The sequence below is a fragment of the Schistocerca serialis genome, chromosome 5 (genome assembly GCF_023864345.2).
Source record: "Schistocerca serialis cubense isolate TAMUIC-IGC-003099 chromosome 5, iqSchSeri2.2, whole genome shotgun sequence".
NCBI lineage: Eukaryota > Metazoa > Arthropoda > Insecta > Orthoptera > Acrididae > Schistocerca > Schistocerca serialis.
Genome location: NC_064642.1, coordinates 834,274,141 through 834,289,812, shown reverse-complemented (window position 1 = coordinate 834,289,812; position 15,672 = coordinate 834,274,141). Strand labels below are relative to the sequence as shown.

At 40.2% G+C, this 15,672-nt stretch overlaps 1 protein-coding gene across 7 annotated transcripts in view; it reads left to right on the top strand.

The window, feature by feature from the left end:
* LOC126480707 (ribosome-binding protein 1) overlaps nt 1-15,672 on the top strand; it is a 347,820-nt gene that overhangs the window by 304,290 nt on the left and 27,858 nt on the right. For all 7 annotated transcript variants that reach the window (XM_050103956.1, XM_050103952.1, XM_050103955.1 and 4 more), the window contains 2 exons: nt 3,908-4,099; nt 9,402-9,554. In XM_050103956.1, the coding sequence (XP_049959913.1) occupies nt 3,908-4,099; nt 9,402-9,554 (345 nt within the window). The remainder of the gene's footprint in view (nt 1-3,907; nt 4,100-9,401; nt 9,555-15,672) is intronic.

Here is a 15,672-nt window from a genome sequence, read left to right as displayed (position 1 = left end):
AGACAGGATACTTATTGGGTACTAGAACACTACCTCATTTCCACCTTCTCTGTTCCTGGCCAACATTATCAATTTCTGAAAATGAACGGAAGAAAGTGGGTCAAGAGTTTCAAGAAATGTAAAGTGCAATGTTGAGTAGTTTTAAATTGATACTAATTTTTGCTTGCTGCCATTGTGAAATACTCATATAGATTTGAGAGTGGGAGATAGGGTGCTTACCACATGGCTTTGGAAGCAGACAGGTACTACCACAAGACCTTGAGACCTAAATTATGAAACCAAATTAAAGGCTTGGGGACCTGGATGAAGTAGTCCGACCACGGCCGGTATTGTAGCTATCGGGCGTGATCTCTGAGGCAATGGGGTTGATGGTTCATGTTTTCAAACTGGTAGTGACAGTGTTACCAGTCACCAAAAATGTATTGTAACGTATTGTCAGTTTAAAAATAAAAACCACATGCAACGGAATACAAAGAGGTTGCTGCAAGATAGCATGTTGCCATGGTACGTTCCCTCAAACTTGTCTGTCGCCGTCAGCTATTCTAAGCACACATTGGAAAGTCAAAAGCAGTTTTCTGAATGCTTGAAATCATGCTCTTTCCAAGTGTGGTAAGTTTGAAATCAGATATGGAAAACAGATTTTCTAAAATACAGTTGAATGTGGTCTATTTTGTAATTTTTACAACAATCATGACTGAACTGATTTAGTACAAATTTAGGAAGCAGTGTGTGAATGACATGTCATATTGGATAACTTCATGTTGCTAAGTTGTCACATCCAAACTTTCATGTTTATCATGCCTTTAATCAATAAAATATAAAACAGCCAAAGTTAAACTTTATCCGCAATGCAATTTTTGTAGCTACTTTGCCTCAATTTATGTAGCATTGTTAGCCCTTGTTAGAAATTGAACTCACTTTTTGTGTGTGTGTGTGGGGGGGGGGGGGGGGGGGTGTTTAAAACGCATTTTGAATGACACTAGTTTTTGAAGCTTTAATAGAAAATTGTAATTTTAAATGGAGTGTCAAATATACAATATTTTTACCTTTCCACGAAATCATCTTTTTGACAAATTTGTATACTACTGGGAAATAGTAGACGAATGAAATTTTGTATTCCACATCCATGTGCTACTGAGCCATTGTGTATCAAGTTTCATGTTCAGCAAGTGTTTATTCCAAGCAATACATTCCTCCCCGTCCAACAACAATGTTCCTACCCCCAGACCACACAGAAGCATCCCCCTTGTCACCCAATATTATCCTGGCCTCGAAAACATCAACAAATTACTCCGCCAGGGATATGACTTTCTCAAGTCAACCCCTGAAATGAGATCATCCCTTGACAAAATTCTCCCCACACCACCCAGAGTTGCCTTTCGTCGCCCCCCCTAACCTCCGTAACATCCTTGTTAAACCCTACAATATTCCCAGACTACCTTCTCTACCCAGCGGTTCCTACCCCTGTAACCGACCCCGCTGCAAAACCTGCCCCATGCATCCCCCCACAACCACCTACTCCAGCCCCGCTACTGGTAAAACATACACAATTCAAGGCAGGGCTACGTGCGAAACTACACATGTCATTTATCAACTGACATGCCTGCACTGCACAGCCTTTTACATCGGCATGACAACAACCAAACTGGCTGAGCGCATGAACGGACACAGACGAACTGTCCGCCTAGGAGATGCCCAATACCCAGTAGCGGAGCATGCCCTCCAGCATAATTCTAGGGACCTAGGAACCTGCTACACCGTATATGCCATTTGGCTTCTCCCACCCAACACCAGTCCCTCTGAACTGCGGAGATGGGAACTTGCACTCCAACACATCCTTTCATCCCGCCATCCCCCTGGACTGAACCTACGTTAAACAACCTCACTCCCATTCACTCTTCAGTCTTCTCCTCTTTCCCTTTCCTCTTTAGCCATTCACGCATCTTTTCATCCTACATAGTTGTGTTTATCTTTATACTATATACCTCTTTACTTCTGTATGCATCCTCTTTGGTTTGAAGCTGGCACAGTACTTACAGTAGAATATCTTTGGCTTCCCTCTGACAACCATGCCTCCATCCTTGCTACCCTCCCTGTTTACCTTTCCCTGTTGCTTCATAACCTGGGTTGTGAGTAACTGAATCCACTTTCCCTTCTTCCCTTTTTTCCCCTCTCTCCTCCCTGATGAAGGAACAAAGTTCTGAAAGCTAGGAATGTAAATTTTCAGTTCTGTTTTATGTGTATCTATCGGCTGTACTGAGCTGAGGTAAGTACTGGCCAGCCCCTCTATCTCTTTGTTAGTATTTGTTTATTCTATGACATATAAGAATACGAAATTTACTTTTTTTTCATCCTGCAGTTTTTGTGCCCAACTTTGATTCAAACTAATATCATTGTTAGCCTATGTTGGATAATGAAATGCCTTTTTTTTATGTTTTTGTGGTTAAAATTGTCTTTTTAATAACCTCAGGTGGGGAAGTTTCATAGAACATAGTCCATTTTCTTTTTACCTTTCTACAAAATCATTGACTTTCTACGTGACTTACTCAGAATAAGAAAGTGACATTTTACTGAAACTTTATATTTGACAACCTTGTATTGTTAAGTTACTACGTACCAAAGTTCACGTTCAACACACCTTTAGTTCTTGATATATAAGAAGCTAAACTTTGAAATTTTTTGGGTGTCGGTATTTTCAAGTGATTTCACCTAAAATTTTCTGGTTGAATATGGCTTGTAAAATTCTTCTTGTTATTAATCTAAAGAGTACCCATGTAGCAACACAATATTGCCCGAGATATAACAATGCCATCACCGGAAATTAACTCTCACTCTGCACGAAGTTGCACCTGGAGGCAATCAATTGACTACATCTTGGCCGGTATTGGTTCAACGAATGTTAAACTTTCCTATTGTTCGTCAGGGACATATGCAAATGTTCGCATAAAATTTCATTGAAGTCCGTGATGGCTGAGCAGGGAGGCCTAGGTGAGTTGACATGGAATGTGATCCTATACGAACACACACTTGAGAAATATTTAGGAAAAAAGATGATTAAAGGGTAGGAATAAGTATATCTGAAAGAAATGTAGAGATGTTGCTAAGTTGTAAACTGTTTTACTTTCTCCATCATTCAGAACTTTGTACCATTCAGTGTTTCAGGGGACTGTCACTGATATGCCATTACCAACATGTTGGACATGTTGCTAAAGCCATACTCCTTAAACAATACTTACAAATAAGTGCTTAATCACACATTGTTCTACTCATGCATAGAAAATAATCTACAAGGTCAGTTAATAGAACTAGATCAATATGTACATGAAAACATTCATTTTACACATGCAAAAATTTTAAAACATTGAGTCTCTGTGCTCACCACTGTTTGATCTTCACGTATGGTTGAGACAGTGCTTTGTATAGTAATTATCTTTTTACAAATGAGGTAAACAGTTATGTGATGAGGAAGATTTTGGGACTTGCATTTGTTTCGTTTGAACAGTCCTCATGGTTTGCAGCATTTTGTACAATTTTTAGTTTATCCTCACAATATACATGTTTGAGTCCCTGTAATTCTTTTCTTTGAGTTTGTATATCATGCTTATAGTTGATGCACAATGTTCATCCTTTTTACTGCATATGTAAGAAGTATATCTTCTACAGACAGATGTCGGATTAATTTTGCGACACAGATTGTTATTTTTAATTTTGTGCAGTTTCAGTATGTGCATGTTTATTTTTTATCATTCTTTTCTTAAAATAGCATTTGGTATCTTTGTAATTATTAATCTCATTCAGCAATTTACATTAGTTTGTGCTTGCATGTAAAAGATTTTTATTTTTTCTAATGGCTGTGTACTTCACTTTTCTTTTTATTTGGGATTCAGCTATATTTTATTTGTTACAGGTGCATGAGAAATGGGTAGAAAAGTTTGAAAAGGAAGCACACAATCTTATTTCCAAATTACAGTCACAAAAGCAAGATCTAGGTCCCGATTTTGGATCGAGGAACGATTCATCGATGTTCATAGAATTAGAAAAACAAAACTCACAATTGACAGCCCTTGTGTCTCATTACAAGAACATAATTGATGATACAGTAAGTTTGTAAACTTATTCCAGGGACAACGATAATCACAATTGATGATCAAGTTGTTTTTCTTGGTTACGTTGCGTAATTTATGTTGTGTAATTTTAATTTTATTTTTAGTTCTCGTGTTAAATACTTTTAAGTTGGAGTTTACAGGCCTGTTGCTAGTATGATATCATGAATAAGAGAAAAGGTGCACAAGTGTGCATCTACACACATCATCTCACATAAAACTTCTCATGTTTGTCATTACCCGTGTGTGTCAGTATGTAAATCCATTTACTAGCTCATAAAGTTACTCTTCATTGCATTGTAATATGCCCTTCATGGAAGTACCATTTCTCTTGTTTAGCGTTTAACCGAACTATCAGTTTAATAAGTCACAGCTGCAAAATACTAACGCGAATTCTTTACAGACGAATGGAAAAACTGGTAGAAGCGGACCTCGGGGAAGGTCAGTTTGGATTCCGTAGAGATGTTGGAACACGTGAGGCAATACTAACCTTACGACTTATCTTAGAAGAAAGATTAAGAAAAGGCAAACCTACGTTTCTAGCATTTGTAGACTTAGAGAAAGCTTTTTGACAATGTTAACTGGAATACTCTCTTTCAAATTCTGAAGGTGGCAGGGGTAAAAAATACAGGGAGCGAAAGGCTATTTACAATTTGTACAGAAACCAGATGGCAGTTACACGAGTCGCAGGGCATGAAAGGGAAGCAGTGGTTGGGAAAGGAGTGAGACAGGGTTGTAGCCTCGCCCCGATGTTATTCGATCTGTATATTGAGCAAGCAGTAAAGGAAACAAAAGAAAAATTCAGAGTAGGTATTAAAATTCATGGAGAAGAAGGAAAAACTTTGAGGTTCGCCGATGACATTGTAATTCTGTCAGAGACAGCAAAGGACTTGGAAGAGCAGTTGAACGGAATGGACAGTGTCTTGAAAGGAGGATATAAGATGAACATCAACAAAAGCAAAACGAGGATAATGGAATGTAGTCAAATTAAATCGGGTGATGCTGAGGGAATTAGATTAGGAAATGAGACACTTAAAGTAGTAAAGGAGTTTTGCTATTTAGGGAGTAAAATAACTGATGATGGTCGAAGTAGAGAGGATATAAAATGTAGACTGGCAATGGCAAGGAAAGCGTTTCTGAAGAAGAGAAATTTGTTAACATCGAGTATAGATTTAAGTGTCAGGAAGTCGTTTCTGAAAGTATTTGTATGGAGTGTAGCCATGTATGGAAGTGAAACATGGACGATAACCAGTTTGGACAAGAAGAGAATAGAAGCTTTCGAAATGTGGTGCTACAGAAGACTGCTGAAGATTAGATGGGTAGATCACGTAACTAATGAGGAGGTATTGAATAGGATTGGGGAGAAGAGAAGTTTGTGGCACAACTTGACTAGAAGAAGGGATCGGTTGGTAGGACATGTTTTGAGGCATCAAGAGATCACAAATTTAGCATTGGAGGGCAGCGAGGAGGGTAAAAATCGTAGAGGGAGACCAAGAGATGAATACACTAAGCAGATTCAGAAGGATGTAGGTTGCAGTAGGTACAGGGAGATTAAGAAGCTTGCACAGGATAGAGTAGCATGGAGAGCTGCATCAAACCAGTCTCAGGACTGAAGACCACAACAACAACAACAGCCTTATAGTCCTTAAACTAGAGATATATAGTGGAAAGACAGAAGCCGTTCTCTTATCTGAGGCTGCTAGCAAGCAGTGATGACTATCACATTATGTCAGACCCCCTTTTGCCCAGTATAGTGCAGAAACTCCACATGGCATGGGCTCAGCAAGCGATTGGAAGTCCCCTGCAGATATATTGAGCCTTGCTGCCTGTATAGCCATCCATAATTGTGGAAGTGTTGCCATATTTAGGTCCATGGTTTCATGGACACTTTTGGCATCATTTGCAGCATAAATCATTTTACCTTGGAACTGATTTCATTGTTAATTCCATTTGAGATCATTTATAACAATTGTCCCTGTGTATCTGAATTTAGTAGTATGTTACAGATGCTGAAAACAGTCAAATTTATATTCATATTAATGAGCTTGTCCCATCTTGCTTTAGTATAAGTAATCATTCGCTTTGCCAAATAGAAATAGTCTCGAAAATGGCTGTGACTTTGGTAGGATATACTAGTGACAATGTCTTCTTCTTCTTCTTCTTCTTCTTCTTCTTCTTCTTCGTTTTTTTTTTTTTTTCTTTTTTTTTTTTTTTTTTCCCCCAATATTGCCTTAATTAATTGATATTAAAGTGTTACAAAAACTGTAGTGAATTTTTTGGATTATGTGCATATCATTCAATACTTTTGTGGCTCATTTCTGATTACTTGTATATCTGCGAAATACATGTTGTGAAGGATAAAAAACGGAGTCGTCATTAGTGACTGTCACAGAATTTGTAATCAATCAAAAATCTGAAACAGAATAGCAATATGAATTAGAACAGTATTATACTCACCATATTTAGCATGCATTAGGTGGCAGAGAGGCACAATTAAAAATACTGTCTTGGAAAATACAACCTTTGACAATAAAGTTTAGTAAATGAAGTCTGAACAGTCAATCGGGCAACACTGGCGACTCATAATGCTGCACCTGCGTAGTGGCCAGTGTTGACAACCGGCCCCCCCACCGTAGTTCAGTTTAGCATCATGTGTGGTCTGTGTTAGACCTGTTGGATGAAGTGCTTGTTTAGTGCGCTAGTTCTGAACTGAGAACAGGGCCATGAACGAGCAAAGGATTAATTTAAAATTTTGTTTTAAGCTTGGCAAGGCACTGAAAGAAAAGCTTGCAATGCTGGTATGTGTTTATGGGGATCGAGCACTGTCCATGAAGTGTGTGTATGAGTGATTTGCCCATTTTCAAGGAGGCCAGGAAAGTATTTCTGACAATCCCTGTAGTGGATGATTGGCAATCGCTGTCAGTGATGAAAACATTGAGTAAGTGAGTACATTAATCATAAACAACGAGGATGAAATGCAGATAAACTGTGAATCCAAGGGACAAATCCTTACCCAGGAGTCGGGGAAGAGGGAAACGTGTTCTCATCTTGTGCCACATCACTTGACTGACGATCAGAAGCAGGCACATTTAGAGGTTTCACAGCATTCTGTCAAAACAGTGGATGCGACACCCAATTTCTTGAACTGAGGATGAAACCTGGTGTTTCCAGTATGACCCTGAAACAAAATGGCAAAGCATGGAATGGTGTTCTCAGACATCACCTCAACGAAAAAAGGTCAGAGCCAAAAAATCACGCATCAAAACAATGCTCATAACCTTTTTTGATAGGCCAAGGCATTATCCACAAGGAATTTCTACCTGAGGGAACGACGTCGAACGCTGCTCGGTATGTTGAAATTTTGACCCGCGACACGCAGGATAGGACCCCAGTACTACAACAAGGTTCCTGGTTTTTGTTCACGACAACTCTTGCCCACACACAGCCAATATTGTCAAACAGTTTCTGGCTAAAAAGGGGATGGTGCAACTTGAATATCCACTGTACTCCCCAGATCTCAATCCTCCAGACTTCTTCCTATTCCCTTGACTCAAGCTTGCTTTGAAAGGAAATAGATTTTACTATATTCCTGACATCCAACAAAACGTGACGCAACTTTTGAATGCCATCGTAAAGGAAGACTTTATACAAAGTTTCCAGGACATGTAATGCAGAGCTCAGCGGTGCAAAGTTTTGGGAGGTGACTATTTTGAAGGACAGTAAGGTAATTGTAGTTCATGTATGTTAATGTTCACACACACACACACACACACACACACACACACACACACACACACACACACACACACTTCTGCTTTGTAGAACTTTATGAACAAGGGACACAGTATTTTATATTGCAGAAGGGATGATTTCTAGAAGCAGGAAAACTTGCATATAGGTTTCTTCCTCAAGATTTGAGTACCGTTGACAAGTAAACTGACCATGTTCTGCCACCCCCTAGATACTTTAAGTGCAGCCTATGGCTTTTCCTTCAGTGCTCTTCATGAGTTAACTTGGGTGCCTTTTCTGTCTCCTCAATATGAACGATGTGTGCTGTTATGTGCACTTCATGAATATTCTGCAATTCACCTTACAACAACTTTAAGGAGTATTATAGGGAGGGTTGCTTCAGACTCCCATTGAACTCTATCAACACCCAATTAATTGACTCCCAATTCATTTACGTGCTGCATATACTGGAAATGATGACATGGATATTATTAGATGCTCATAATAATGTGATTCAGCAGTGTGCAAAGTTAGGCACAAAAGTTGCTTGCATATGCAGGACTGTAAAATGCATCTTGGGGAGATTGGATCTCTGTAAGGGTTCATAGGAATTTCTAATCTGAGCCCTATAGGATAACATTCAGCAATGCAGTTTCTTGGTGCAATGCCAACTTCCTGTAAGTGGCTGTAGGTACAGGAGTTTTGTCTGTGTGTAGCAAGGTACTGTCTTAAAAGTTGTGTACAAGAGTTATTGTTTTGGGAGCCACTTGCACCATAGGTAAAGATCGCAGTGTACCACAGCAACATAAGTGCTCTAAAGTTGGCATTTATATGCATATGCAAGTTTGGTTTCAAACTGTTTAATGGCATGGCCAAACATTTCTAAGGTGCATCCTGGTAGCTCGTATCATTATAGTCAGAATATGCCAAGGGTGATGACTTTTGCAGTATTGTTGGATGTAGCTTTACAATAACGATAGGAATCTGAAAGAAAACTGCTAAATAATGGAGATTTTTAAGCCTTAGGTGCTGTTCACCCTTTAGATAATTCAACATCTCAAATTTAAGGAGGACATTGCTCAGCCTCAAAGAGTTGGTTTGAGTATTCTTCAGAGTATCACTGAAACCACTGCTTTCCTGGACTGTATGTTTACTCAACATGTCATCTGTTGAACATGCTGGGTACATTGTTGGTTGACAACTTGTTATTTGTGGGTCTCCACCAGCTACTGTTTTGGACTCAGAAACATAATTGGACCCTATTTTATTCCATGCACCAATTTTGAAGTTCTGAAACAGCACTTAAGACTTCAGACCATGAGCAACCTTCAAATATGTGCAGTTATGTAATCACCATTTTTTGTGTTAATGTATATCTAACCTGTGATATAATTTGCATGCTAGCCATGTGTACTACCCTTCTTGGTATTCCATTTGTGGTAAATATCAGTGTACATTGGACACAATTTTCAGCTGTATTGTGTTGTATTGCTAATATTTCCTTATTTTCATCCCATAATATTTCCAATACTTCTGTAAGTGTTGCAATGTTTTGCTTGTTGTTGATAGGAAGGAATGCTTAACAAACTTCAAAAGCATGTAGAACAAGAAGAAGCACGATGGAGACAGCAGATTCAGCAGAAAGAAACTGAATTGGACCAACTTCGTGAAGAACGAGATAGGTTACTAGCATTCAAGGAAAATGCTTCCGGACCAGAAGAGGTACCATCTCAAATTTAATTTCATGAATTTTTGCGTGTCGGGAATTCTCTCTCTCTCTCTCTCTCCCTCTCTCTCTCTCTCTCTCTCTCTCTCTCTTACAATGAACAATTAAAACAGTCAAGCTTAGTACAGGGTGATTATCCACTTCTGTACTCTGTGCGCTTTTGGCCTTGTTAAACACTGAAAGGAATTGGACTGTGTAACAGAAGTTTAAAAAGTTTTCATTTTGAAATGTCCAGGGGAAAATGGAGAATAGCGAAAAAGCTATTGGTTTTGGAGTAAATCTGGAATCCAGCTTGTCACTGGTATAGTCGTTATGAAGAAGGAGGTGACAGGGAAAAAACAACTTTTTCTGCTGGGATGGCAGACTACAAAACGAACAATCATCCTCACAGTCGATATCATTGTCCTCTTTTATCGTCATCATCATCATCATCATCATCATCATCATCCCTTTTCCTACTTAAATGTTCTTTTAGCAGGGTTTAAATAGTGTAGTAACCGATAAAAATTTAGGCTCTTCACATAAGCTACATTCATCATACTCACGTAATGTTGGTTGGTTGTTTTTTTTAAGCAAGCTTCTGATTCAATATTTTAGCAAGGGAAGAGTTAGCTTTTCTAGAGGGTTTAAATTTTTGCATATATCCATTCATAATATGTTATTCCTGCACATAGTGTCAGTTGTTTACTGTTATCCACAATAGTTATTTAATTGTATTTCATAGTAATCATAGCCTGCTTGCCAAAAATGAGCTATTAAGTAGCACACAGGAAATAGAGAAAGTTAAGTAGAACTTCCTGCAAAATGCACAGACATTCACTGTGTGCATTGTTGTTTGTATTGTCAGTGTGAGAAAAATAAAATTAATTAATGGTAAAAAATGGTCCATTTCTCCATTGCTTGCCTGTTTTAATTTTCATGTTGTTATCAGTTGAAATATGCAGAAATTGGACAAAATGAAAATGCTTTCATGATAGAAAGAGCAATTTCTTATCACCAAAGTATTGACATTTTTTGAAAGGCAATCCCCTAATAACCTCTGAAATTGTTTTATACATCTAGAAAAGTCCTTGCTAGTATTGGGATTCATTCTTCACAAATTAAGGGTAGAGGAGAATTATGGAGCAGGAAAGTTGCTGCTGGTTAGGTTGAAAAAAAGGTGTGTTCATTTGGGGAAAGAATTTAACTTCCTCAGTATCATCTTAAAATCAAGTTTCTTGTAATCCTATGGTGTGAGTGTGCACAATCAAACAGCACACGGTTTGAGTGCCTCTACAGCTAGCCTGGAGAAGTCGTCCTTACAACATGGACAGACAGCACAAGAAGTGCTATGCGTATTCACACTAGCCCTCTGCCTTACTTATGTTCATTTGCTTATTGTATATTGATGCTTTCTATAGTTAAGACTCTGTACTGTTGTATACTTTATTCAAAGTTATTGTGACTCTTTTCATGTGGAAGCACAAATAAAACTTGATTGGTATTACTTCTGACATTGTGTTTGTGCAATGTTTCAACATGCTTGATGACAAGTGTGTTATTCTACTCCATGTTTAGTTTTTTAGGTTCACTACACAACCAACATTTCAGTGGAATATTTCCTCAATCGCTTGTTCAACAACAGTGAGCTCTCGCTGTGGCACTAAACAATTTGGCAGCCTTGTTTATGCACCAGCTTCCACTGCAGTTGGCACAACCATGCCTTTTTCTCTGATTGACGATTCTGTGAAAGATTGGGATGCGTATGAAAAACACATTTGGCAACATTTTTGAGCTTTGTGAGTTGCCAACACCAACTTTTGTAAATCTTTATTTTTGTCATAATTTCTCCTCGTATTTACCACCTTTTGTAACAACCAGCTCCTCTTTCTGCATCTGCCAGTCTCTTTGTTAACAGAAAGTGTCAGTTGCTCTCTAATTATTATTGCAAATGTACTCGCATTGTAGTTGCTTGTGTTGAGTTCTACTGTCATCAAAAGTGGCCATAGCAGTCGTATAGAGCTCAGTCAGTGGAACTTTGTGGGCTTACCCATCATTGCCAGTTTGTTACTGAGGGCCATTGGGACTTGTATGCTGATAGGATGGTTCGTGATGCTACAAGACACCATATCCCTGGTAGGGAATTTTATGAACATGCTTTCAGAGTGAAGCTCCTTCTCTCACAGATGTTCTGAACATTGCTCAGTCTTTTGAAGTATCTAGGGCAGCAGGAAATAAGATAGAAGCTTGATGTGAAGTAGCCACCGTTACTTACTTCTTCTCCTCCATGGTCACGGTCGCTTAACTCACAGGGAAGACGACATCACAGGTGTGCAACTACAGCCTCCATACCGCATAGGGTAACAGCAGCAGCAGCAGCAGTCAACGTCACAACGATTGCATGCTCGTCTGCCATCATGCCCATATTGTTTTGTTCAACATGAGCAGGCTGTATGCCCCAGGCCTTGTGTGTGTGTGTGTGTGTGTGTGTGTGTGTGTGTGTGTGTGTGTGTGTGTGTGTGTGTGTGTGTGTGTGTGTTTAAGAAGGGGGGGGGGTTGGGTGGGCTGGACATATTGCATCTGAGTGCACCTCTCAGCCTCTTTCAGTAGACGCAAACATGAATGTGGACAGTATTTCCCAAGTGATGGTAGCCCCCAGACAAACTCCACATTGAAGAATATATGGTGGAAAATATGTTAAAAATGCAAATGAACATGTGTGCTGCAATGACTTTATTAAATCCTGAGACCTATTTGCATCTTGGATCACTGGCATTGTTGATTGGGGAGCTACAATAGACACAAATACCTATATTTGGAAAGTTTCATACTTTCATCACATATAAAGCAATTGTTCAGCCTTTAACCTTTCTGGTAGTGGGTGATGGAACAGTGAAAACTTATTTGGGATTGAAGCTTTCAAACTGTTTGGGTTCTCTATTTCGATCGGATTCAGTCTTAACACACTTTGCTTAAAATATTCCTCTTCGTTTTCGGAAGGTTTAGGGTGTGCTACCAATTTCAAGGCTCACATCACAATGAAATTGACAGAGTGCCACAATTTTTTTCTATGCCTGCCCAGTCCCAGTAGGTTTTTTGGGAGAAAGTCAAATTACAACTATATCGACTTATGCCTTGGTTGTTACCACGTGTCTAGTCTAGTGAGTAGTCTACTACGTTGGTAATTGTCAAAAAATCTCATGGCAATCTTTGGCTCTCTGGTGATTTTAAAATGTCCTTAAATTCACAGTCTATTGTCGAGGCCATCCCTTACCCCATGTTGATGAACTTTAAGCATGCTTTTCCAAATGCTAATATGTTTCCAAATAGATTTGTCAGAAGACTACTTACAACTCTCTCTAGATGATGATTCTCAGTGTCCCCTTGCAGTGAATACCTCCTTCAGGTTATATCAATACCAGCACCTGCCATTGGGTATGGCTTATGCCCCTGCCATTTTCCAACCATTTTTGGAGCAACTCGTGGCATCTGTGCTGGTGTGCATTAACTACTTGGATGATATTGTGGTCTCAGGTTCCTCAACATATAAACATTTGTGGACCCTCTATGTCTTATTCACAGTGCTACGGGCTGCCAGTTTGACAGGTAACTTGGACAAATCAATTATTCGCCCCCCCCCCCTCCCCCCCAGCAGTCTGTAGTCTATCTCAGTTCTGAAATCTCACATGCTGGTGTCAGACCTTTACACGTTCATGTTGATGCCATTACAGTTTTCTACATCCTACCAGGGTCAAAGGGTTGCAAGCCTTTCTCGGAAAGATTACACACTACTATAAATTTCTTCCTGGTGCAGTCACATTGGCCCAGCCACTTGTACATAAAAATTTCCCTTTTTACTGGTTGTCCTCCTGTGAGTATGCTTATACTTTATTACGACCAAATTTACACTTGGCACCTTTCTTGGTAACTTTCCAGCCAAGCCAAGATCTTGTTTTAACCATAAATACCTCCTAGTACAGCCTTAGGGCCAATCTCGCACACAAATGTGCGGTCAGTTTCGAATGCCCTTTTGCATCAGTTTCCAAAATCTCTCTCAGGTGCAACAGCACTTCCTGCAATAGAAGAAGCATCTCCAAAAATGTCATGTTTTCCTACATGATTCTAAGTTTTTTGATTGCTGATGATAAATCTCTGGTTTCTCTTTTCAGTCCTTCAGCATCTTCGCCAGACAAAGCAACCCATCACTTGCAATGCTGGGCTCTGTTTTTGTCACACTATAATTATGAGATTATTATACGACTCACAGCACAACAATAATGCAGATGCTCTTTCTTGATTGCAGAATGGCCCTGATACAGCATTCGATCATGATGAACTGTTCCATTTAGACGTAACTGCCCAAAACACAGTGGACGTTTTTCCCATTATCAGTTCTGTGGTTTCAACAGCTGTAATGCCAATCTTGTCTGCTGTCAGGTTGTTCAGTATGTCCAGCATGGCTGAGCATCGGATCCATTGCGTAATTATTATGCTCTTTGCCACCACCTCTCAGTTCTTGATTGTGTTTTACTGTTGGCTACTGAGAAGTCAACACCCAAGGTTGTGATCCCACCCACATTGCAGCAGGCCGTCATGCGCTTTCTTCATCTAGACCGTTGGGGGTCTTTATGTGCTCAATTTCTGGCCTGCCACCACGTGTTTTGGCTGGATATTGAAAACGAGATCACACATGTGCATAGTGTGCCACCCATCAAGTGGCATCACTGTTGTCTCTTTACATGTGCAGCCCTGCCCCCCCCCCCCCCCCCCCCTCCTATCTACCCACCACCCCCCCTCCCTCCTCCTCCTCTGGACCATGGGAGTGTATTCATTCTGATTTTGAGAGTTTGTTTCTTAACTTACTTTGGCTTCTCGTAGTTGACACTTTCTCAAAATTTCTGTAAGTGGTTCGTTACCCATCGACATCCACGGGGACTACAGTTGTGACATTCTCAACGATTTTTCTGTTAGAAGTATTGCCATATATGCTCGTGATGGATGACGACTCTCAGTCCAAGATTTTGTACAGAGTGGTACCCCTCCTCTACATCTTCAGACCAGTGGAGAGGAGGAGCGGCTGGTCCACACATTCGAAATCCAGACGAAAAAATATGTCACTCAATCTTCTCCTGAGGAACCCCTCCATAGGTTCTCAAGTTCATGTAAGTTAACTCCACTAGTGACCATAGCCTGTTGGAGCTGTTTCATGGCCACCAGCCCTCTACAAAGCTTCATCTCCTCTGGCTGACACCCAGTCACTCACTGGCCCCCACTTCACAATGATTCCATCTGGGCTGTGCCGCCTAGGCCCATGGGTTTGGCCAGGCCCCAGGTGGATACCAGTGGTCAACCGTCACAGCTGAGGTCGTCACCTCCGATGGCGTGGACACGACATTGTGACCAGCTCCATCTTTGCTTGGCCAACCACGCATCAGAGAGCCCTCCCGGCTCGTGGGCACCTCCGCCTTGTTCAGCTCCTGTGGCACTTTCACCGCAAGTGCTCCCTTACGGCCTCTTGCATGGCAGTGGAACCAAGCCTGTCTGTGCTCGTGCCATTTCAGACCGTATTCTCCTGTCAGCACACGACACCTGTTTCAGCAGTTGTCACCTGTTGGTGAAGATATGGGCTTCGCCATAGTGAACACTTTTCCCCAAGGGGGAAGAAATATTGTAACCTTAGAATGTGAGCATGCATAATCAAAGAGTGCACAGTAGAAATGCCTCCACAGCTACCCTAGTGTAGAGAGGTGACCCTCGCAACCTGGATAGACAGTATGCTGAGCCTTCCGGCTCAGTTATTTTTGCTTGTTTATTGTATGCTCACCTACGTGACTGTATATTGATGTGTTCTGTAGTTATGAGACTGTACTGTATGTATTTAATTCAGTATTATTGTTAATCTTTTCATGTGGAAGCAGAATAAAACTTGTTTGGCGCTAAATTTGTATTGTGTGTGTACACTATTACAATGACGTTATTGTTGGGAAACGTAATCTTGTAGTGAACATGATTGCATAAAATTAGAAACACTCTCCTAAAATTAAAAACAGAACAAGCCAACTGCCAAAGTACTGCACAGAGCACGAGTTTTTAACTTCGTATTAGGTGCTTTGTCCTGATGATTACCCCAGCACA